Raw genomic sequence first — 26628 nt, forward strand, 5'->3', positions numbered from 1 at the left:
CCAGGAAGGTCAGCTCCCTGCTCAGTAGCCTGCACTTGTTAGGGTGTAGCTTCAGCCTCGCCCCCCTGATCCTCTCTAGCACTCTGCACAGTGTTGCTACAGCTGAATCAGATGAGCTGCCGTGAGCCAGGATGTCATCAAGAAACAAAACAAAACAAAAACTCAGGCATTCAGTATGTGGAGCCCCAGCTAACGCCCTCTCCGTTAAGCTCTCAAATGTGGCAGGCGCATTGACAAACCAAAACAAAGTACTTTAAACTGCCATAGTCCATTCTCTGTGAAGATTGCAGTCTTGGGCCATGCTTCAGGAGATAGCGAGACCTGCCAGTAGCCACTCCTTAAGTCCAAGGAAGAGAACCAGGCTGAGCCAGCCACCAGATCCAGGTATTCATCTAAACACGGAAGGGGATAGGAGTCCTTCTTGGTGACCTCATCAAGTCTCCTGTATTCCACACAGAAGCGCCACTCTCCCCCCTTCTTTGGCACCATGACCACTGATGAAGCCCAGGGGCTCTCAGAGGGCCCTATTATGCCTGTACACTCCTGACCCAAAGCAAGGCGCCATAGGTGCTGCTGTATGGGCAAGGCATCCCCCATCTCAGCGGAGTGCTGCACAAGAGCGGTCTGTCCCAGCTCCTCCTACTGAAATTCAATCAGCAGTTGCCACAGTTGCTCCTGCTGTTTTAACTCCAGGTCACTGGCACTCCTTTGCCAGATCTCCCGTATAATTGCCATCCTCCTCCTCTTGCTGCCTGGTGAGCCTCCACAGCCCTTCTGCACGCCTCCCCCCGGGATTGTGGTATATACTTGAGTAACAGGAGCAGCAGTGGATGTGGAGTCCCCCCCCCCATGTCTTTTTCCTGGGACACCCTCAGCTGCTCTAGCTCCCTAGGATATGGGCTCTGAGGAAATTAGCAGGGACTCAGGTTGGGCTGCACTGGGCATCTGCATATGGCCCGTATGCTCACCTCCCCCCACACAGCATCTCTGGGGTCCCGCTGTCAGCTCTTCCATGCACTGAGGGCCCTGGGGCCTCATATTAACAACATGACCCCCACCAAAACTCAATGTGGCCTTCACCAGGTCGAGCTGACAGCCGTGATCCCTCAAAAAGTCCAGGCCTAGAATGCATGTGTCTTGCACCTCTGCTACCCAAACTAGATGTCTCATGCTCCTCCCCCCAACCATCAACATCAGCTGTCCCCTCCCCGTCCATGGTGCTAGCTGACCGGTAACTGTATGGAGCTTAAAAGCTGTGTCCTCCAGCCACGTCCCCACTGGCACCACCTCCGGCCGGACGACTGTGACTGTCAACCCCTTGTCCACTAAGGCAGTACATGAAACACCCTCAATGCAGATAGGAATGTGGCAAAAGTCTGAAATAGAAGTCCTTCCCGCCACGATAGCTTCCTGTCCCTTGTCCCTACTGTTATGTGAGGCCCGGCTGACATGCATGGGCGGTGTACGGGACATTGGTGTGGGGGTAAGTAGTGTTCCGCCTACTGCGACCCCACGTCATTTCCCGTCATCTCTAGCCCGGGCAGGGCAATTCCTCACCAGGTGTCCAGCCTGGCCACAGCCCCAACAGAGGCACACGTGTGTCTGAGGCCGTGTCTGTTGGTGCCCGGCTGGAGGCAGGGCCAGCCCCCTGATCATTCCAGCCACACCTGCATTTGGGCAGCAGTCTCGCACTCCTCTCCCCTGCCTGCCCTTGCCCTTCTCTCCTCTGCACTCCCTGTGCACCTGCCTCCATCTGAGAATCATCACACCTGCCTGTCATTAAGCTATCGCCACATCCCAGTCCGGACCGGGCAGTGGTGGGAAGCCAGTGGACTGGTTGCTGGTGCAGGGCTCCTGTAGGGACAGGAACAGTCCCTGCCGGATCGTTGCCTAACACACGGTCTGTTAGATGTGCCATGCATCCAGCCTTGACTTTATGTCAATTTGCCAGTCTTTGCCAGTTTGCCTGCTTGCTAGTTTATGCCGGTTTGCTTAGCCTGCCCGTCTGACACCTGTTTTTCTTGTCTCCAGTTCAGCAGCCTCCCAGCCCACCTCGTCTGCACCAAGCCCCTCGACCAACTCATGTTCTCCGGATTGCCTCTGCATTCTCCTTCGCCCTGGACTTCCCCTTATCTCGGGTCAAACCCAGCCAGCCATCACCTCAACGTCCCTGCCTGTTCACAATAAGAGTCCTGTGTTTACACCTTACCTGCTGGTCTTGTTGTCTGCATTTGGGTTCAGCTCAATATGTGGCAGAAATGATGTAACTGTATTCAGCTTATGTTACATTTTGAAAGTGTTCAAATTACCATTACTTTATAATTTTTTAGGAGAATACTTTTAGAATCTTTCTCCTGATCAGTGTCGGCATCCCAGGTGGGATAATGTGTTCACGTTTTGTCGACAAGTCTGTGCATGTTGTTGACATTTATCCATGGTGAATCTTGCAGGCATTGCGAAAAATATGCCATTGTCAATAGCACGCACCAACAAACAGGAAACTGGTATGACCGCTGCAGTAGAAACCGGAAGTCAGTGGACTACAGATATGCACAGAGCCGATTGTGTCTGTAGGGACTCCTGACCAAGCCGGAGGTAACACGGGGATTCAAACTGACGATCCCCATGTTGGTTGGCAACAGAATAGACTGCTATGCCACCCCGACGCCTTGACCAAATGTCTGTGAATGTTCTCATTCATCCAGGTCATGGTTATCCAAAGGAGTTGAATCAAGTGCAACTGGACTTGGTATATATCCAAGTCCAGTTGCACTTGATTCAACATCTTTGGGTTACTTGACTAAATGCTTTTTCAAAGTGTTCTGTCCAACCCAGCTCTTATTTAATATAGAAGACTGTAGATGAGTCAGATGAGAAGGACACTGATAAATCATAAGTAACCTGGAAGAAAATGGCTTTTCCATCCACTCTCCAGAAGTTGGTGACAGGATAACCACTGTGTCCACGACAGGGCAGCAACTCCAAACCTGCATTACAGCTGGGACATAATTTTTCTGAAATGCACACACACACACACACACACACACACACACACACACACACACACACAGCAGTATGAGACTCCATCATCATATTACCAGTGTTGGGGAGTAACTAGTTACATATAACAGCGTTACATAATTAAGTTACAAAATAAACACTAGAACGGAACTTCCAGTTTAATAACTTTGTGGGGGGGGGGGATACAGGCCTGCCACTCCCTGAATTGTCCTACAATTGCATTTACAAATTTGCATTTAAAATGAGTTTTAGATCAATTGCACCAAAAAAAAAGTTATAAGATCTACCTCAAACGATCATGAGCGGTCAAAATGGCCGCTCGTAATTTGCGCATGATGGTGCGCGTCATGTCTATTTATGACGTGTGGTCGCGTCATTTCCTTCATGGAGTTCGTTGCTCTGTCCTAGAAACACACTAGCGTTCTCCAGTGCAGAGAAATAGTTTAAACCTGACTTGTGATTATGTCCAACATGTGTGGTTACAGACGCGTTACAGACACACCATGACTACTACTGAGGCCTTGCAGTATTTACAGACGTTGGACAGTGGCCATTTTAAATTGTTTAAAAATAGTATTAAAGTGGTTAAAATTTTAATTTTGGTGTCAGTTAGTTTCTTAACAGACACACTAACATATATAATGCATAAATATCTCAACTGGGTATTTATCTTGACACAATATAGAGTTTAAAAACTAGCGGTCATTTTGACCGCCCATGGTCGTTTTAGGTAGGAGTGACATCCCAGTCACTCCAGTGTAAATGTAGTTGTAATCCATTAGTTACGGAGAAAAAATACATAATGAAGTTACTAATACGTAATGAAGTTACTAAATGTTGGTTTACAAAGGGGCTACATCTGAATACATTCTTTTCGGTAAAATGTGTTTTTGTATTGGTGGTTGTGCTTTATTTATGACACACATGGTTCCCCTCAGCACTTGAGATACTTATGACACGCATGGTTCCCCTCAGCACCTGTATAGAGATACTTATGACACGCATGGTTCCCCTCAGCACCTGTATAGAGATACTTATGACACGCATGGTTCCCCTCAGCACCTGTATAGAGATACTTATGACACGCATGGTTCCCCTCAGCACCTGTATAGAGATACTTATGACACGCATGGTTCCCCTCAGCACCTGTATAGAGATACGGTGCACATTTCAGAGACTCCAATGAGGAATGTCTGCCTGAATTTATGAATATTAATGACCTACCGTGTGCGTGTGTGTGTGTGTGTTCGTCCTATGATTGACTGATTGTCCGTCCACAGTATATCCCATCTATCTGCCCCAGTGCATGCTGGGATAGACTCTTTACCCCTTTGTCCCTGATTTGGGACCTATACACAACATACCATACTAAAGTAAGAGGGGGCACACACATTATACAGGTAGTAGGAACAGTGCAGTCTGTACACTCAGCACAGACAGTCCATACACTATATGTAGTACTGATACTACACAAACTACATGTAGTGATGTTACTGATACTATATTTAGTATTGATGTTATACAGATACTACACACACTGCATCTAGTACTGATGTACTGATGTTATGACAGGACACAGTTTAATACCGCGGCTTCCAAGCAGCTGAGCTCATCTGTGTTGCTGCTTGATGGGGTCTCAGACTCAGGGAGGACCGCCTCAGAAGGCTCTGCACTCAGACTCTCAGATAAGTCAGGAAACTGATATGGAGAGGAAAATTAGAAAACAAACCCTTTCTGTAAAATCAGATGGATGACTGCTGGTCCTCTTGAGGTTAAGCGAGTCATCGCAACAGCAGAAAGACAGGTAGAGCTCATGGTATTATACTTGTTGCCTGGTTGTTGCAGTGATTTTGCGGAATGACCGGGATTTCCCTCCTGCCTAAAGTGACCATGGGAGGTCATATTGACAGCTGGTGTTTAAACTCTATATTGTGTCAAGATAAATACCCAGTTGAGATATTAATGCATTACATATGTTAGTGTGTCTGTTAGGTAACGACTGACACCAAAATTTACATTTTAACAACTATAATACTATTTTAAACTATTTAAACTTCAGAGAGACATGGTCGAACTTGAGCAAAATTGAAAAAGTGAAAATATTACCAGAAAAACAAAAGGGAAAACGCATATTGCTAATCTAACAAATGTAATAAGGCCTATAAAATGTGACATGTAACAAAAGAACTGAAAATAAATATTGAAACGGTCCCAAACAACGACTGGAAATGAAAAACTACTAGAACGACCGCCACGGTGTTTAAACTCTATATTGTGTCAAGATAAATACCCACCTGAGATATTAATGCATTATATATGTTAGTGTGTCTGTTAAGAAACTACTGACACCAAAGTTAACATTTTAACAACTTTAATAACAATTTCAAATGGCCGCTGTCCAACACCTACAAATACTTCAAGGCCTCGGTGGTAGTCATGGTGCGTCTGTAACGCGTCTGTAACCAGATGAAGTTTAGACGATTTCTCTGCACTGGAGAATGCTAGTGTGTTTCTAGGACAGAGCAACGAACTTCACGAAGGAAATGACACGACCACACACGTCATAAATAGTGACATGACACACACCATCACGCGCAAATTATGAGCGGCCATTTTGACTGCTCATGGTGGTTTTAGGTAGATCTTATCATAGCTTTTTTGTGCAATTGATCAAAAACTCGTTTTAAATGCAAATATGTGTAATTTTAGGAGAATTCGGGGAGCGGCAGATCTGTATCTTTTTCTTTTTTTTTTTCTTTCCACAAAGTTGTTAAACTCTGAAAATCCAAGATGGCTTCTAGTTTAATCTGAATGCTCTTACTCTGTTGTTTTTGCCGAGCTTTGTCACAGATAGCCGGGCGTAGTTGCAGTCTGGAGCCATCGGGCAGTGCACAGCCCCGGGAACACACCACCACCCCCAGGCAGGACTTCTTCAGAATCTGGCAGTTGTGGTTGTTGGTGTTTCTCATGGCCCATCCGGAGAGATGTCTCTGGGCATTCTTGTCTTCAGCTGGAAGATAATCAGGTTAGTTAAATAATTTGTCTTTAGCTGGAAGATAATCGGGTTAGTTAAATAACTTGTCTTCAGCTGGAAGATAATTGGATTAGTTAAATAACTTGCCTTCAGCTGGAAGATAATCGGGTTAGTTAAATAACCTGCCTTCAGCTGGAAGATAATCGGGTTAGTTAAATAACTTGTCTTCAGCTGGAAGATAATCAGGTTAGTTAAATAACTTGCCTTCAGCTGGAAGATAATCGGGTTAGTTAAATAATTTGCCTTCAGCTAGAAGATAATCAGGTTAGTTAGTGTGGCCCAGGCTACCTGCTTTAAAGCCCATTGAGGTAAAAGTGTAATTTGTGGTCATGGGCTACACAAATAAAACTTGACTTGACTTAACTTTCTCTGAAGGCAGATATTTGTTAGAGGACTAAAACTCTTACACTTAAGACTCAAAAATGTTGGATTTTACTTTTTTTTTCTATTGGGTCAAAAGTAACTAATGTTAGCCTCCACAAGTATCATCAGCTGAATTTGAAATATGATTTTGAATCATAAAAATAAGAATGTAACACTTTTACTCAAAAAAGTTAACTAAAGATTATAACTAAAGACCAACAATGGATGCTCATTGCGGATGTTTTCTCAGGGATGTTTATATGAACCGAAAGATTTTCCTACAACCTGTCAAAGTACTTTGTTTAAATACATTTCTACATCTATGTTACAGGCCTCATATCACTATAAATGAAATTAAAATATCACATTTTAACGTTTTAAAAGTGACTCGATAAGTAAAACCAGTGTCCAGACTCTCATGTTTATCATCTCGTGAAGCCCCCCATACCAAGAAGCCTTACAAACATGTGGATATAATTTCAGACTTAAGTACAATCCACCATTAACTAGCGGCAGCCAGCAACAAAAAAAAAAAACACAGCAGAAGGTGGAACATCACCTGGTACAATCCTCCTACAGCGACACCGTGTGGCCTGTAATATTGGAAAACTATTTTTCAATCTTTTGGATGAGTGCTTTACCGCAGACCATCAACTCAGAAAAATATTCAACAAGAACACTGTCAAAATGAGCTACAGCTGCAGGCAAGATGTTCAGCAGGTTATTTCATCCCACAACACAAGCATCATGGCCAAGACACACACACCCTCACCACAACCCAACATCTCCAACTGCAACTGCCATGCTAAGGCATCGTGTCCTCTTGAAGGAAAATGCCAGACAGACGGAGTCATCTACCAGGCATTGCTGACAAGAGAAGACAACTGCAAAGTGGACACTTATGTTGGACAAACAGAGGACCTTTTAAAGTGAGGTTTAATGGCCATATGAGTAGCTTCAGACATGAACATGCAAGAAGCCGCCACATGTGGTCATTGGTGGACAAGGATATCAATGACTCTATTTCATAGAAAACCCTCATGAAGAACAAGGCATGTTCAGCTAGCAGCAAAAGATGTAACCTGTGCTTGGCAGAGAAGTATTTTATTATTTGCAAGCCTGACGTGTCCACCTCAACAGTAGAAATGAACTGGCCACCAGCTGTAGACACAGAAAAAATATCTGCTTTGCAACTACAAGTAAACCAATGTCTCTATTACCCCCCCCCCCCATTAGATGATACTCATGTGATATTCATTCAATGTTGTATTTTTATATTTTAACTGCCTGCCCTTCCAACTGTGCTCCAGCACCACTCCACTACATGGTACACCTAAAGTACCCCACTGGATGTTATCTTGTTATATTCTAAATGTAGGCTATTTCAACAGTGCCCTGGCCCTTTAAGTCCTTGGCTTTTCAAAACAAGCCCCACCCCCTGCCCCACTGGTTATAATGTTTCTATCCTGCCATTGGTTGCTGTGCACCGTAACTACCTACCCCTCTGGTTGTAATATTTCAAATGTTTTCTATCCCCCTGTTGGTTGCTGTGCACCGTAACTAGGGGCATGATGCGGGGCAACATAGTATTTATTGGCTGTGTGTTTTTCTTTATTGTTTAAATACATTAGCAGCTGATGAGTGTGTAACACATGAAACAAGCTTGGTCTGCTATGTATTAAAGTTTTTTTTCCTACATCTATCTTTATTCTTTATATATATATATATATATATATATATATATATATAAAGATATTCTTCTCCTCATTAGTTGAGCACTTTTATCAACACCATTGATGGCTTCCGAAAAAAAAGAGGATATATTTTATATATATATGTGTGTGTGTGTGTGTGTGTGTGTGTGTGTGTGTGTGTGTGTGTGTGTGTGTGTGTGTGTGTGTGTGTGTGTGTGTGTGTGTGTGTGTGTGTGTGTGTGTGTGTATGTACATATACAGTGCATCCAGAAAGTATTCACATCCCTTCACTTTCCCCACATTTTGTTATGTTACAGCCTTATTCCAAAATGGATTAAATTCCTTTTTTTTCTCATCAATCTACACACAATACCCCGTAATGACAAAGTGAAAAAGGTTTTGTAGAAATGTTTGCAAATTTATTAAAAATAAAAAACTGAAATATTGCATGTACATAAGTATTCACACCCTTTGCTAGGACACTCGAAATTGAGCTCAGGTTCATCCTGTTTCACTGATCATCCTTGAGATGTTTCTACATCTTGATTGGAGTCCACCTGTAGTAAATTCAATTGATTGGACATGATTTGGAAAGGCACACACCTGTCTATATGAGGTTCCACTGCTGACAGTGCATGTCAGAGCAGAAACCAAGCCATGAAGTCAAAGGAATTGTCTGTGGACCCTCGAGACAGGATTGTATCGAGGCACAGATCTGGGGAAGGGTACAAAAAAATTTCTACAGCTTTGAAGGTCCCGAAGAGCACAGTGGTCTCCATCATTCATAAATGGAAGAAGTTTGGATCCACCAGGACTCTTCCTAGAGCTGGCCGCCCAGCCAAACTGAGCAATCGGGGGAGAAGGGCCTTGGTCAGGGAGGTGACCAAGAACCCGATGGTCACTCTGACAGAGCTCCAGTGTTCCTCTGTGGAGATGGGAGAACCTTCCAGAAGGACAACCATCTCTGCAGCTCTCCACCAATCAGGCCTTTATGGTAGAGTGGCCAGACGGAAGTCTCTGCTCAGTAAAAGGCACATGACAGCCCGCTTGGAGTTTGCCAGAAAGCACCTAAAGGACTCTCAGACCATGAGAAACATGATTCTCTGGTTTGATGAAACCAAGATTGAACTCTTTGGCCTGAATGCCAAACGTCACGTCTGGAGGAAACCAAGCACCTCTCAACACTTCGCTAATACCATCCCTACAGTGCAGCATGGTGGTGGCAGCATCATGCTGTGGGGATGTTTTTCAGCGGCAGGAACTGGGAGACTGGTCAGGATCGATGGAAAGATGAATGGAGCAAAGTACAGAGAGATCCTTGATGAAAACCTGCTCCAGAGTGCTCAGGACCTCAGACTGGGGCGAAGGTTTACCTTTCAACACGATAACAACTCTAAGCACACAGCCAAGACAACGAAGGAGTGGCTTCGGGACAAGTCTGTGAATGTTCTTGAGTGGCCCAGCCAGAGCCCAGACTTGAACCCCATTGAACATCTCTGGAAAGACCTGAAAAAAGCTGTGCAGCGACACTCCCCATCTAACCTTATAGAGCTTGAGAGGATCTGCAGAGAAGAATGGGAGAAATACCCCAAATATAGGTGTGCCAAGCTTGTAGCTTCATACCCAAGAAGACTTGAGGCTGTAATCGCTACCAAGGGTGCCTCAACCAAGTACTGAGTAAAGGGCGTGAGTACTTATGTACATGCAATATTTCAGTTTTTTATTTGTAATAAATTTGCAAAAATTTCTACAAAACCTTTTTTGCTTTGTCATTATTGGGTATTGTATGTAGATTGATGGGAAATACACGGATACAGGAAAAAAGATTTTAATACATTGCAGTACAGGCCTGTTTTTTTCCTGACGCAACAGGCCTGTACCGCAATGTATGAAAATCTTTTTTCCTGTATCCGTGTTGATATTCCACTCCTCATTAGTTGAGCACTCAAAAACCATTGATGGTTTCGGAAAAAAACGCTATATAAACGTGTGTGTGTGTGTGTGTGTGTGTGTGTGTGTGTGTGTGTGTGTGTGTGTGTGTGTGTGTGTGTGTGTGTGTGTGTGTGTGTATATATATATGTATATATATACATATATATATATATACACACAGAATATATTAACACAATTTGTGTTCATTTCTCCTTTATCTTTCTTGTCTTATGAAAACTCTAAGCCATATCACATGTTCTTAGTCTGTTAAAGATAGTGTTTGTGTATACTTGCATGTATCATGAATGAGTGTTCTTGATAAGTGTGTGTGTCTGTGTGTCTTGTAACTATGACTGATTCATTGTCCTACTGTAACCTGGGTATTTATGGAATGCATTGTTGTCAGGTGCTGTGCTGAGCTGTGTCTCCATCTTCTGATATGTCTGGAATGATTGGTACATACAAGTTGTTCGTACTGCATTGCTGTAATTATTTCCTGTAGTGTGCTGCCTGGAGAATGCCACTTTTTAAGCCCCTTGAGGGTTTTTAGGCAATTCTCCCTCACATTTTCTTTCCAATTATATATTGTATTTTTTTTAAATTTTTCATAGTATGTGTAAATAAAGAAACAAATAAACAAACAAAGTGGATGACTATGCCATCATCCAGGCATGGGATGCCTTGGTGGTGCTTGTCAGTAATTCCATCCACTCTGTTGTGGTGAACGTAGGTGAAGACGGGCCCATGTCTGGAGGGTCTCAGGCCACACTGATCTGTTGTGGTGAACGTAGGTGAAGACAGGGACCGATGTCTGGAGGGTCTCAGGCCACACTGATCTGTTGTGGTGAACGTAGGTGAAGACGGGCCCATGTCTGGAGGGGTCAGGCCACACTGATCTGTTGTGGTGAACGTAGGTGAAGACGGGCCCATGTCTGGAGGGCTCAGGCCACACTGATCTGTTGTGGTAAACGTAGGTGAAGACGGGGGCGGATGTCTGGAGGGGCTCTGTCCACACTGATCTTTTGTGGTGAACGTAGGTGAAGACAGGTGGATGTCTGGAGGGCTCAGGCCACACTGATCTGTTGTGGTGAATGTAGGTGAAGACAGGGACCGATGTCTGGAGGGTCAGGCTACACTGATCTTTTCAGCTGCCAGAACTCATCAATGCATGAAGCATGAAGAGTGTCTTCTCTTCTGATGGAGGTGTGCCTGCTCAAGAGCACCAGGCTTGGGCAGAGAGGACCTTTTGAATATGCTGCTGCTGTCAGCATCAGCGGGAAGTCAGACCGAGTTAAAGGTCCAGTGGGATTCAGCAGGCTATTGTAGCAGAGATGGAGGACAGCAGCTTGCTGTCTTCTTCTGCAACAAGCACCTAGCTGCTGTTGTCCGTGTCTGCTGTGCCAGCTGGAAATGGTCCCAGGAAAATCAATCTAGCAAGGACCTGGAGTGCAGGTAGGAGGGTTTCTTGCTCATGCTCGAATATCACCACTTGAGGAGCTGCTCGAGTTTGCACCAGTGAGTGAGATGAGGAGAAGCTGTTTTGTGGCTACTGTTGGCTCGTCTTTCAGAAATACACTCTTTTTTGACAGGATGAATGCTCTTTTCATATGCTGAAAGACAGTGGATTCAAAGTACAATTTGAGTTCCCTTTTCTGGACTACACTTCAAAGGGAGGCTCATTGGTCTTTTTTATGGCAATGTAAACCTGTTTTCTATACGTTATCTGGTGATTCAACTTGATTTCACCACCATGTGTCCATACCTCATATCCAGGTAGGTTTACTTGGCTTGGTTGTCCGCTGGCTACCTCTCCAATTTTATGCCTTATTTTTCAGACGGCCTAGCTTTGGCTTGGCTTTTTCCCACACCATGCCACTGGAGTTTCACCTAACTGACCCTCCGCACAGAACTTGTGATGTAGCTACCACATGGCCAGCAGAGATGAAGAGAAGACCTACGACTTATAAAAGGGAGGAATCAGTGGGGTGGAAGTGTAGCGTGTTTCAGTTCCCAAGATGGCGGCGCGCTGGACGCAGCGGCTACTGTGGTTCCCTGTTCAGTGTCGTTATATGTGTTATTTATACGTTAGTTTTAAGTTTACTTACAAGTGTAGGTCCTGATCTCTTCTACAACCATCAGGAACTTTTAAACCTCAGAACGGATTACTCACTTCCCTCCACCATCACGGACAATTTCCCCATCGATATTATCCGCTCACCGGTCTCGCAGTGGAAACGCTGCCCCTGTCAGCAACATAAACAAAAGAGGGGGAAACGAGGCGGGCTACATGCTAAGCTAAGTAGCGCTCCCTTCAAAGTTTCCCTCCCCAGCATCTTCATGGCTAATGTCCGGTCGTTAGCTAACAAAATGGACGAGATAAGACTCAGGCTGTCCTCTCAGAAAAGGCTGCAGAACTGCTGTCTGCTGATGTTTACAGAGACTTGGCTCAACAGCAACATAGCCGACTTGGCAGTCGAGCTAGCGGGCCGCACAGCCTTCCGTGCCGACAGGACAGCGGACTCCGGCAAGATCCGCGGAGGAGGTTTGAGTATTTATGTCAGTAACTCTTGGTGCAACAATATAAAGATCGTTGAAAGGCATTGCTCTGCTGATCTCGAGCTCCTTATGATTCAGTGCAGGCTTTTTTACCTGCCCAGGGAGCTAACGGCCATTACCATCGCCGCTGTATACATCCCCCCACATGCTAATGCTAAGGTAGCACTTAAGCAGCTACAATGTGCCATCAGCAGACAACAGACCAAACACCCGGACAATGCCTTTATCATAGGGGGTGACTTTAATCAGGCTAACCTCAGGGCTGTATTGCCCAAATTCCATCAGCATGTCTCCTGCCCCACTAGGGGACAAAACACCTGGACCATCTCTATACAAACATCAAGGACTCATACAAAGCTACTCCCTGTCCCCACCTGGGGCATTCTGACCACCTCTGCCTGTTCCTGGTCCCAGCCTCCAAACCCCTAATAAAACGGGTCAAGCCAGTAGTAAAGACAATCACTGTCTGGCCAGAAAAATCAGTCCGCACCTTTCCAAACCAGAAACCCTGGATGACCAGTGAGGTCCGGCAGCTGCTGAAAGTCCGGGATGCAGCATTCAAGTCAGGTAACTGTGAGGCCTACAGCGCAGCCAGATCAAACCTCAAAAAGGGCATCAGAACAGCCAAACATAAATATTCACTACGAATAGAGGACCACTTTCACAATAACTCTGATCCTCGATGAATGTGGCAAGGCATTCAGTCTATCACAGACTACAAAAGCTCTAATCGCGGTCCCGCTGTCCATGATGCCTCCCTGCCAGACAAGCTAAATTGTTCCTATGCCCGCTTCGACAAGGACAATACTGACCCGGCCACAAAAATCCCCAGCCACCCAGAAAACCAGGTGCTCACTCTATCAGTCACAGAGGTCAGAGAATCACTGCGCAGAGTGAACATGCGGAAGGCTGCCGGACCAGACGGCATCCCGGGTTGGGTCTACCGGGAATGTGCCGACCAGCTGGCTGAGGTCTTCACACCTGTATTTAACCTCTCACTGTCCCAATCTGAAGTCCCGGCATGCTTTAAGACCACCTCTATCATTCCTGTCTCCAAGAAACCAACATTCACATGTCTGAATGACTACCGACCCATAGCACTCACCCCCATTGTCATGAAGTGCTTTGAAAGACTGGTTCTGGCTCACATCAAAAACATTATCCCCCCCACGTTCGACCCACATCAGTTCGCCTACCATCCCAAAAGGTCTACTGAGGATGCCATTGCCACTGCCCTGCACATTGCTCTGACCCACCTTGAACTTAACAACACATACATCTGGATGCTGTTTATAGATTACAGCTCTGCCTTCAACACTATCATCCCCGCCAAACTAACCACCAAACTCCTCTCCCTTGGCCTCAACCCCTCCCTCTGTAACTGGATCCTGGACTTCCTGACCAACAGACCTCAGTCTGTTAGGTTAGGTGACCACTCCTCCTCCACCCTGACCCTCAGCACAGGTAGCCCTCAAGGCTGTGTTCTGAGCCCCCTCCTTTTCTCCCTCTTCACCCACGATTGCCTGCCAACTCACCCCTCAAATGTTATAGTTAAGTTTGCAGATGACACCACAGTCATTGGCCGTATCACCAACAATGACGAGATGGCCTACAGAGACGAGATTGAGCACATCACATCATGGTGTACTACCAACAATCTTGTCCTTAATGTGCAGAAGACAAAGGAGTTGATTGTGGACTTCAGGAGGCCTAGAAGCTGCAGCCACTCCCCCATACACATCAATGGGGTGGAAGTGGAGCATGTTTCCAGCTTTAAATTCGTTGGAGTCCACATCATCGAGGACCTTTCGTAGACATTAAACACCCAGGCCCTTGTGAAAAAGGCCCAACAATGCCTGTATTTCCTGAGGAGGCTGAGGAGCGCCCGTCTGCTCCCCAAAATTCTCACCAACTTCTACCACTGCACCATAGAGAGCATCCTGACCATCTGCATCTCATTGTGGTACGGCAACTGCACCTCAGTAGACCAGAAAGCTCTGCAGCGGATCGTCAAGGCGGCCCAGCGTATCACCGGTACCCAGCTCCCAGCCATAAAAGACATTTATCACAAACGCTGCCTTCGAAGGGGTCTGAGCATCAGCAGAGATCCCACCCACCCCAACCATGGACTGTTCTCCTCCCTGTGCTCTGGGAGGCGCTACAGGAGCCTCAGAGCCCGCACTACCAGGCTCAAAAACAGCTTCTTTCCACAAGCTGTTGCCCACCTGAACCTGACCACCCACTGAATGTCTGTAGATATTTTTAAATATTTTGTACTCCAGCTCTTCTTTTTTTTTTTTTTACCTTATTTCTAGCTTTTGGTCTTCATGTGTGTATATCTTATACTGTGTTTGCTGTGTTTGTCTGTGTCTGTCTTGCACTGTTTGGTGAAGCCACAGCCCTCATTTCATTTTTAACATGTGCCTGCACATTGTTTTTAATGAAAATAAAATTGAATTGAATTGAATATTGCATTTTTGTCATCTACAAAGGCCCATGTCCCAAACCTTCAACATCATGAAGAAAGACCAGGAGCACATCCATTGGGAATAGTGGCTTTTCAAAATAAGAAACAATAAACACTCCTGGCATGTGTCTTGCAGACACACACGGTGTGAGGCAGTGTCTTTTCCCATACACACCCATAAACACCTGTCAACTTGCAGCACAGGAGAAGAGCCTCGCCAGTATGTTTCTACACTTCACAGGTATGTGAACATGCTATCTGGATTGGTGAGGTGACTAACAAGTCAGGTTTGGACTGGCTCAGATTTGGATATGTAGACACATGAAGTAGTGGTTTAAGGTTTAAGCCCCCTGACGGCAGCAGTTTTTAAAAAATATTTTAACTGCCTGCCCTTCCAACTGTGCCCCACCATCCCACTATATGATATACATAAAGTACCCCACTGGATGTTATCTTGTTGTATTCTAAATGTAGGCTATTTCAACAGTGCCCTGGTCCTTTAAATGCTTTTTCAAAACAAGCCCCACCCCCTTACCCCATTGGTTGTAATGTTTTCTACCCCACCATTGGTTGCTGTGCATCGTAACTACCTACCCCATTGGTTGTAATAGTTCAAATGTTTTCTCCTCTCGTTGGTTGCTCTCCACGCGAGGCAACGTGTACTGTGTGTTTCTTTATTGAATCACATTAGCAGCTGATGAGTGTGTGACACAAAACAAGCTTGTACTGCTGTGGAGTAAAACTTTCCCCTACATCTGTATTGATATTGCACTCCTCATTAGTTGAGCACTTTTATCCACACCATTGACTTTTATCAACCCCAACTAACCCTAGCCCTAACCACCATTGACGGTTTCCGAAAAGAAAAGAAAACGTTATATATATATATGTATATACACACACACACACACACACACATATATATGTATATATACATACATACACATATATACACACACATATATATATACACACAAACACACACCCATATATATATATATATATATATATATATAAAGCTCATGCCAAGTGTCAGGTCATGACTTACAGAGCAGAATATATCATCATCATGATAATCAGCAGTCACAACTTCTTGAACAGAACCTTGTATAAACCACACAAACAGTGAACGTCACCATAGGTACAGTTCATTAAATGGAAGCATTTGTTTTGATGTTTTTAATATTGTCCCTTACAAACAAATAAGCAAATAAATAATTTTCGTTTTTAATGTGTCTGCACATTGTTTTTAATGACATTGAATTGAATTGAACTGAAATAAATAAATGAATATCAGAGAGATAGTGCTTTATTACATGATTGCATTGATCAGTGCTGAGCTCGCAAGAATTAAAGCAACCATTTTCATCTGGATAACCAGGGCGAGTTTTAAACTGATGGGATCAAACTGTCCCGAACATAAAAGATGTCATTTTTAGTTGAACGTACCAGGCGGCTTAAATCAGGAGCCAGCAACGTCCTTTGCCTCTTACAATGTTCATGTTAAAATGTTCAAAGGTTAATATGTTAAAATATAAAAATGTTCAATTGTTAATATGTTAAAATATTAAAATGTTAATGTGTTCAAATGTTAATATGTTCAAATGTTAATGTTAATATGTTCAAATGTTAATATGTTAAAATTTTGAAATGTTGAAATGTTAAATATGTCCAAATGTTAATGTTAATATGTTCAAATGTTAATATGCTAAAATGTTAATATGTTGAAATGTTAAAATGTTAATATGCTAAAATGTTAATATGTTGAAATGTTAATATGTTAAAATGTTAATATGCTGAAATGTTCAAATGTTAATATGTTAAATATTAATATGTTAAAATGTAAAAATATTCAAATGTTAATATGTTCAAATGTTAATATGTTTAAAATTTTAATATGTTCAAATGTTGAAATGTTAATATGTTCAAATGTTAATATGCTAAAATGTTAATATGTTCAAATGTTGAAATGTTAATATGTTCAAATGTTAATGTTAATATGCTAAAATGTTAATATGCTGAAATGTTAAAATGTTAATATGCTAAAATGTTAATATGTTGAAATGTTAATATGTTAAAATGTTAATATGCTGAAATGTTCAAATGTTAATATGTTAATATGCTAAAATGTTAATATGTTGAAATGTTAAAATATTAATGATTGGAAACGGATGATCCGCTGTGGCGACCCCTAATGGGAGCAGCCGAAAGTAGTAGTAGTAGTAGTAGTAGTTAAAATATTAATATGTTAAAATGTTAATACGTTAATATGTTAATATGTTGAAATGTTAGTGTTAATATGTTAGAATGTTAATATGTTAAAATATCAATATGTTGAAATGTTAATATGCTAAAATGTTGAGATGTTAAAATGTTATGTTGAAATGTTAAAGTGTTAATATGTTAAAATATTGAAACGCTAAAGTGTTAATATGTTAAAATATTGAAATGCTAAAGTGTTAATATGTTAAAATATTGAAACGTTAATGTGTTAAAATGTTGAAATGTTAGTGTCAATAGGTTAAAATGTTAATGATCCACATCAAGGTCGTTGGACCCTTAAGGTGTTCTGCTGTGTGTCGGGACATATAACTTTACTTCATCTTATGGATGATGCGGAGCAAACGTACTGTGACTGGCTGAATAAGCGAAGGCCTGTTTTTTATATATATTTATTTATTTATTTATTTATTAGGCCTGTTTATGGATCAGAAGAGCTTAACTCACTGTTAAGTTGTCTCAAAAATCTGCAATGAAACGGAGCACATTTCATATACACATTTGAATAGATACTATTTGTAAAATAATATAATTTAAATCTAAATGTATTTCATAATATATTTGACTTTTACAAACGTGTTTGGTATTTTCTAAACCTTGGATGGCCACTAAAATCCAGAACCTCTGAATAAAACGGTTTTCAGGAAACTCCAGCAGACGGATGAAAAGCTTCTCAATGTAGATTCAAAACTCATCTTCAACTCTGCAATTGTCTTTATTCTGTCAGCTGCTGGCTTGTTTGTTAGATGTATATGTATATACATAGGTATATCCATCTTATATATCGTTTTTTGCTGCTACCCCTTTACTTGATTAGTCTCTTGTCTTTGCTTCGGAAATTGTTGTATTATTTTCATCAGTGCTATAAATTAACACCAGCGTTGATTTTCATTATATTGTAATAGTAATGTGTGTGTGTGTGTGTGTGTGTGTGTGTGTGTGTGTGTGTGTGTGTAAATAAATGTGTACACACATTACTATTCTAGTACAATACTAGAATAGTAATGTGTGTGTGTGTGTGTATATATATTGTGTGTGTGTGTGTGTATATTTTTTCTTTTTTTGGAAAACGTCAGCGGTGTTGATGAAAGTGCTCGACAAACTAGCAGTGGAATATCAATATAGCTGTAGGACAAGACGTTTTAACACATAGTACACGCTTGTTTCGTGCGTCGCGCGCTCATCAGCTGCCGGGTTATTTCAGTCACGTGATGTTGATGATGTATACGTTCATGTAAACAGGGTTTCTTACCGCTGTAGATGTAACGCACGTAACCGTCCGTCCACTCCTGAAACGGGTCGAACTGCTTGTTGTCCTGAAGACACAAAACACGTTACATTGAATCGAAAAGACTAAGTATTCACCTTAAACGCCACACCCCACTTTGAAGAAACAATTCATTTATTTTCAAGGTTTTAAATATTTTTATTTGGAGAAAAACGACAATATGTGAACCAAATAATCCACATTTAAAATATATTGCGGCTAAATTAAATTATTGGAATTCAGCAATGCATTTTAAAATTAAACACCCAAAATCGTCTTTATTTGTCCATAAAGGGTATTATGATATACCTGTATTATTATTATTATTATTATTGATGTACCGGAACCAAATTTGGAAATAAGTTAGGAAGACGTCTATAAACTGACGAAATGCTTTCCCCCGGTCAGCGGACTTAAAGTAAATTACCAAGCACCTTTTCAAAAGATGAATTTAGCTGTTTGACGGCAAAATGCTTCACGGCTGATTACTTATTATTATTATTGTTATTATCATTAGCAGTGGTAGTAATTATAACAGCAACAACAATAATAATAATGTTATTACATTTGTGGTAAAGGTTTGTTTTTAAAATGAATGCGTTTGGCTTCACTTTTCAGTCTTCACTTTTCAAAATAGATCGGCCTGTATCAAAACAACAACAACAATAATAATAATTCACTAATAACTTCGCTTTTCAAAATAGATCGGCCTGTATCAAAACAAATATAATAACAATGAAAATAATAATTCACTAATAAGTCGTCACTTTTCAAAATAGATCGGCCTGTATCAAAACAATAATAATAATGATGATAATAATAACGATAATAATAATTCACTAATAAGTCTTCACTTTTTAAAATAGATCGCGTTGTATCAAAACAATAATGATAATAATAATAATTCACTAATAAGTCTTCACTTTTCAAAAATAGATCGCCTTGTATCAAAACAACAATAGTAATGATGATAATACTAATAATAATAATTCACTAATAAGTCTTCACTTTTAAAAATAGATCGGCCTGTATGAAAACAACAACAACAATAATAATAATTTGTTAAGTCTTCACTTTTCAAAATAGTACAGGAGCATGTAACCATCTTATTGTATAGCAGCATGCAACCATCCTATTGTACAGGAGCATGCAACCATCCTATTGTATAGCAGCATGTAACCATCCTATTGTATAGCAGCATGCAACCATGCTATTGTACAGGAGCATGCAACCATCCTATTGTACAGGAGCATGCAACCATCCTATTGTACAGGAGCATGCAACCATCTTATTGTATAGCAGTATATAACCGTCCTATTGTACAGGAGCATGTAACCATCTTATTGTACAGGAGCATGCAACCATCCTATTGTATAGCAGCATGTAACCATCCTATTGTATAGCAGCATGTAACCGTCCTATTGTATAGCAGCATGCAACCATCCTATTGTATAGCAGCATATAACCATCCTATTGTACAGGAGCATGTAACCATCCTATTGTACAGGAGCATGTAACCATCCTATTGTACAAGAGTAGTGAGCAGCTGCAGCACCCGGGGACCAACTCTAGTTCTTCTGTCCATTGCCTTGCTCAGGGGCACAGGCAGGAGTATTAACCCTAATATGCAGGTCTTTTTGATGGTGGAAGGAAACCCACGCAGACACGGGGAGAACATGCAAACTCCACACAGAAGGGAACCTGGAGGACCCTCTTGCTGTGAGGAACAGTGTAACCAGCGCGCGGCTCCGAAGTGAAAATGTGACAGTTAAGCGAAGAGAGAAAAAAGAATCCAAACACATTTTCCGTTTTTGAAACCCAATTTTCCGTGACGTAAAAGAGTTGAATGAGATGTGATGTGATGTCTGTAATCAACATGTGAACTAGAGTCTTCGTGAAGACATGAAGACTCGTTCTGTAATCAACATGTGAACTAGTCTTCGTGAAGACATGAAGACTCGTTCTGTAATCAACATGTCAACTAGAACGAGTTTTCGTGAAGACATGAAGACTCGTTCTGTAATCAACATGTCAACTAGGTCTTCGTGAAGACATGAAGACTTTCTGTAATCAACATGTGAACTCGAGTCTTCGTAAAGACACGAAGAATCTTTCTGTAATCAACATGTGAACTAGAACGAGTCTTCGTGAAGACATGAAGACTCGTTCTGTAATCAACATGTGAACTAGAACGAGTTTTCGTGAAGACATGAAGACTTTCTGTAATCAACATGTGAACTCGAGTCTTCGTAAAGACACGAAGACTTTCTGTAATCAACATGTGAACTAGAACGAGTCTTCATGAAGACGTGAAGAAAGGAACAGATCTTATGAGACGATTAAAACCAATGTGACAGGATTCTGCATGGTATTTCTAACCGAGATACTTTAATATCAAACACAACTAAAGGCCAACAACACCAGCCTACATCAGACTAGATCAGACTGATGTGATTCTCCGTCTGCAGCTTTCATGGTTTTGTTTTTTCCACCGCGTCTGTCGTGCACGCTACAGACCAATTAGAAACACCAGCCTGTCACGAGCTGCTAATTGAATGATGACAGAAGTGAGTCGGTGATTCTCTGTGTCGGTTAGGGTTCGGGTCAGTAGAAAGGAAAGGTACATTCATCACATCTTACCTGTGGTAGTTTGGGGTCGTTAATATCCCAGGTTAATTTCATCCCGACGGAACACACACAGTCCGCGTCCTCGTGCTGCTCCGGTTTGGACATGACGCGTCTGATTCCGTCCGCTCGTTTATTTCAGCGCGCGCGCCGAGACACCCGGACACATCGTGACTGATTCCGTTTTAATTCCTGCAACTTCTTCAGCCGACTGGCGCAAGTGCCGTTCAGTGGACTTTACAGAGGAAACGCTTCAGCGTGCACAAGAAACAGCTAGAACAAAGTCCGGCTAAACAGAAGCAGTAGAACCGTTCTGCTGTGGACCAGATCCCCACTATTGGCCCCTCCACTGAAACAGTCCAACTTCAGAACTGGTAAGAAGTCGGTTCTGGTCCGTTCAGTGTCCTCTGTTAGAGCAGAGATGAGATGAACGTGTCCCTGATTCTCACCAGAATCCAGTCTCCAGTACCTTCAGCTCGCGGTTTCAGCTTTAACGGTGTTAGTTAACGACACGTGTCCTCTGCTCGGCACACCCGCTCCCCGGTATGCGCGTGCATTTCCGTGATGTCAGGTAAAAGCGGACAGGTGAGAGGAGGGAGGAGTAAGAGAGGAGGAGGAGAAATTGAATGTGTCTCGTTTTTCTACTAGAGAGCGTTTGTATTTCTGAAATAATAATGGTAACAATAATAGTAATAGTAACAATAATAATAATAGCAACAATAATAGTAATAGTAACAGTAATAATAATAGCAACAATAATAATACCAACATAAGGAGGCCAAGTGGAGTGCGACCTTGGATCTCCATCTGTTGTTTAATGAAAACTTCTGTTGCGTCAACTGTGTTGTGTCGCCCAGGGGCCCCAACCTGAGTACAGCGCTCTACATCACGTTTGTTATTATTATTATTATTATTATCATCATTATTATTAATTATTATTATTATACAAATGTCTTTTAATTTCATGCCATAATACAGCATAATAACCGGGCCCGTTCCTTGAGCCTAGGGATAGAATGAGGTAGAAGTCTATTTGATGGCTAGTGCCTTTCTTAGGAACAGACTGTTTGTGGTGTTATTGGCACGCCAGATGTTATTGGTGCTTTGAATTACAGATGTTTTTGGGTTGGAGGAAGCAGTGTAGAAAGCTACCATGACTTCATTGTACTCTTCCCTAGACCATTTCTGTCGACTGGCTTTAGTGGGATTTTGTGATGGTGCATCATGAGGGCCTCTTTGAGGAATGTACTCGGTGTGGTGATCCTCAGGTGCATTTTGGGTATAGTTTGTTCCAGTAGCACACTTTTCGATCTCAGTCTGCTTCCTCACTGAAGATCGCGGTCCTTGGTAACCCGCGTGACAACCGATGCGGTATGAATATCTGGTAATACGAGTTTCCATAATAAAAGTTTGAGTGAATTTTAGGTTGCACAACCACCAGTATTTTTTCGAGATACCAGCTCTAGGAGAGTTACCGACCAAAGTTAAAGAGCTCTCCTGCCCATGAGGCAGGATAACCCCCGCCGGATGCCAACCCGGTGCTTTAGAGCCTCGGGGCTTTATTATTATTATTATTATTATTATTATTATTATTATTATTGCGGCCGGCACGGTGGCAGAGTGGTTAGCGTGGTCGCCTCACAGCAACAAGGTCCTGGGTTCGAGCCCCTGGGTAGTCCAACCTTGGTGTGTCGTCCCGGGTCGTCCTCTGTGTGGAGTTTGCATGTTCTCCCCGTGTCTGCGTGGGTTTCCTCCGGGTGCTCCGGTTTCCTCCCACAGTCCAAAGACATGTAGGTCAGGTGAATCACCGTACTACATTTTCCCTAGGTGTCATTGAGTGTGTGTGTCTGTGTGTGTGTGTGTGTGTGTGTGTGTGTGGGGGGGGGGGGGGCGGGGCGTGATGGTCTGGCGGCCTGTCCAAGGTGTCTCCCCGTCTGCTGCCCAATGACTGCTGGGATAGGCTCCAGCATCCCCGCGACCCTGAGAGCAGGATAAACGGTTCAGATAATGGATGGATGGATTATTATTATTATTCATTCATTCATCCATCATCAGCCGCTTCTCCGGGGTCGGGTCGCGGTGGCAGCAAGGTACGACGTCCCTCTCCCCATAACGTCCTCCTGGGGGATCCCAAGGTGTTCCCAGGCCAGATTGGACATGTAGTCCCTCCAGTGAGTTCTGGGTCTACCCCGGGGTGTCCTCCCAGTTGGCCGTGCCTGGTAAACCTCCAGAGGAAGGCGCCCAGGAGGCATCCTAATCAGATGCCCGAACCATCTCAACTGGCTCAATGCGAAGGAGCAGCGGCTCTACTCCGAGCTCCCTCCGGATGTCTGACCTCCTCACCCTATCTCTAAGGCTGAGCCCAGACACCCTACGGAGGAAACTAATTTCAGCTGCTTGTATCCATGATCTCACCCTTTCAGTCACTAGCCAAAGCTCATGACCATAGATGAGGGTTGGAACGAAGGCTGACTGGTAAATTGAGAGCTTTGCCTTCCGGCTCAGCTCCTTCTTCACCACAACGGTCCAGCCAGTACAACGTCCGCATTACCGCTGATGCTGCACCAATCCACCTGTCAATCTCCCGCTCCATCCTACCCTCACTCATGAACAAGACCCCGAGATACTTGAACTCCTTCACTTGAGGCAACAACTCATCCCCAACATGGAGGGAGCAAGCCACCATATTCCGGTATATTATTATTATTATTATTATTATTATTATTATTATTAAGTGTCAGGGGCGGCGGGCCATGTAGGCTACAGAAGACCAAGTCTTGCCTACTGGCTGTTGTGCAGCCCACAGGCCACATGTCCGGCTGTTCAGCTGTCTGTCCGGCGGACGGAAGTGTGTTTGTCCTTTGATGGGATTGAATAAAAATTGTGCTCGCTCGTCAGCTCACTGTCGGGGTGCTGGAGCTCGTCTCGGGGTGCTGGATCTCGTCAACTCACTGTCGGGGTGCTGGAGCTCGTCAGCTCACTGTCGGGCTGCTGGAGCTCGTCTCGGGGTGCTGGAGCTCGTCTCGGGGTGCTGGAGCGCGCGTTGTTCCACTGCTTCTTAATGGCTACTGTGAAAGAAGTCTGCATTCTGACTGGCTAACGGTGTGTCAGGCACTCTGAAAATGCATATTTAGATTGCAGTTCTTGTCAGTGTCAGTAGGATTATTTCACGTTACTGGCTGGTGTACAACCCATCACCTGTCTTTCTCTGGTTCACTGTGGAAACGCTGAGTGTAACGGTCATTCCGAAACCAAAACCTGTATACAACCCCGATGGTGCAAAGAACATACTACATTCTTTAGAAAAAGTGCCGAGGAGCATGTAGCCTTCCTCCCATCCTCCACCTCACCCTCCACCTCACCTGTCTGCTCACTTCTGTCTACTGCCTTCTTGTTACATCTGACTTAAATTCAGGCTGCTGTCACAACAACGACACATGTGGACCTTTGATGCCATACTTCAGCGTCTTGTAGGCTGGACATACTTCAAGGTATTGTGGGGGACCAGGCTGGTGGGTGGAGGCGGACCAGCAGTGAACACTGTGCGTCCCCGTTCTAAGGCGAGCCCTTGAAGTCGATTTATGAAGTGGATCCGTGTTGTTGTAGCTGCGTGTCTGAGGCCTGCATGATGAAGGGCTGGAGGTGATGTGAGAACTGCTGGGAACGTGAGTCGATTTGACTGACAGTCTGTCAGCAGAATCAACTGACTGTCTGTCAGCAAAACGAAACGCTGTTAAACACCAACGGCCCGTTATCAGGACATCACGCATACATCGACGGCGGCCTCCGTCCTGTGTGTGTGTGTGTGTGTGTGTGTGTGTGTGTGTGTGTGTGTGTGTGTGTGTGTGTGTGTGCGCGCGCGCGCGCGCGCGTGTGTGTTGTGTAAATATTAGAGCAGCATCAAAAGTGTTGGTCCCAAAACAAACAAGTCATTAGTCATCAATTAGAGGACACACTGACTTATACCCTCTTACTGCCGATCCTCTCTAGCTCCACCCCCACCCCCACCCCGCTACCTCTCTCATTTTCTTTTTGGGCCTGTTTGCAGTTCTCCGTCCTCCATTTCTTTCTTTCTCTCTTTCTTTCTGATTAAGTACATCTGCTTGTTTCCTCTCAGGCTTGTATGTTCCCTACCTCGCTCGAAGTTAACGAGACTGGTGTAAATGATGTTAAACTAGCAAGACCAGTGTTAATGATGTTAATTAACAAGACTAGTGTTAATGATCTTAATTAACAAGACTAGTGTTAATTATGTTAAACTAACAAGACTAGTGTTAATGATGTTAAACTAACAAGACTAGTGTTAATGATGTTAAACTGGTAAGACCAGTGTTAACTATGTTAATTAACAAGACTACTGTTAAAGATGTTAATTAACAAGGCTAGGTTAATGATGTTAAACTAGTAAGAGTAATGTTAATGATATTAAACTGGTAAGACCAGTGTTAACTACGTTAATTAACAAGACTATTGTTAATGATGTTAAACTAACAAGACTAGTGTTAATGATGTTAAACTAACAAGACTAGTGTTAATGATGTTAAACTGGTAAGACCAGTGTTAATGATGTTAATTAACAAGACTAGTGTTAATGATGTTAAACTAACAAGACTAGTGTTAATGATGTTAAACTGGTAAGACCATTGTTAACTATGTTAATTAACAAGACTATTGTTAATGATGTTAAACTAACAAGACTAGTGTTAATGATGTTAATTAACAAGACTAGTGTTAATGATGTTAAACTAACAAGACTAGTGTTAATGATGTTAAACTGGTAAGACCATTGTTAACTATGTTAATTAACAAGACTATTGTTAATGATGTTAAACTAACAAGACTAGTGTTAATGATGTTAGTTAACAAGACTAGTGTTAGTGATGTTAAACTAGTAAGACTAGTGTTAACTATGTTAATTAACAAGACTATTGTTAATGATGTTAAACTAACAAGACTAGTGTTAAAGATGTTAAACTAACAAGACTAGTGTTAATGATGTTAAACTAACAAGACTAGTGTTAACTATATTAATTAACAAGACTATTGTTAACGATGTTAAACTAACAAGACTAGTGTTAAAGATGTTAAACTAACAAGACTAGTGTTAATGTTGTTAAACTAGTAAGACTAGTGTTAATGATGTTAAACTAACGAGACTATTGTTAATGATCTTAAACTAGTAAGACGAGTGATAATGATGTTAAACTGGTAAGACCAGTGTTAACTATGTTAATTAACAAGACTATTGTTAATGATGTTAAACTAACAAGACTAGTGTTAATGATGTTAACTAACAAGACTGGTAGTAATGATGTTAAACTAACAAGACTAGTGTTAATGTTGTTAAACTAGTAAGACTAGTGTTAATGATGTTAAACTAATGAGACTA

The 26628-nt window shown here is 42.7% G+C and overlaps 1 protein-coding gene across 1 annotated transcript in view; it reads right to left on the reverse strand.

Annotated features, from left to right (window-relative positions):
• The window catches only part of gcm2 (glial cells missing transcription factor 2), a 42904-nt gene extending 21557 nt beyond the window's left edge, over positions 1-21347 (reverse strand). The window contains exons 1-4 of the mRNA XM_056299807.1: positions 21255-21347; positions 18600-18663; positions 5843-6031; positions 2902-3014 (exon numbers count right to left, since the gene is read on the reverse strand). Coding sequence (XP_056155782.1) covers positions 2902-3014; positions 5843-6031; positions 18600-18663; positions 21255-21347 — 459 coding nt within the window. The remainder of the gene's footprint in view (positions 1-2901; positions 3015-5842; positions 6032-18599; positions 18664-21254) is intronic.
• Positions 21348-26628: the final 5281 nt, after the last annotated feature.

The sequence above is a fragment of the Lampris incognitus genome, chromosome 19 (genome assembly GCF_029633865.1).
Source record: "Lampris incognitus isolate fLamInc1 chromosome 19, fLamInc1.hap2, whole genome shotgun sequence".
NCBI lineage: Eukaryota > Metazoa > Chordata > Actinopteri > Lampriformes > Lampridae > Lampris > Lampris incognitus.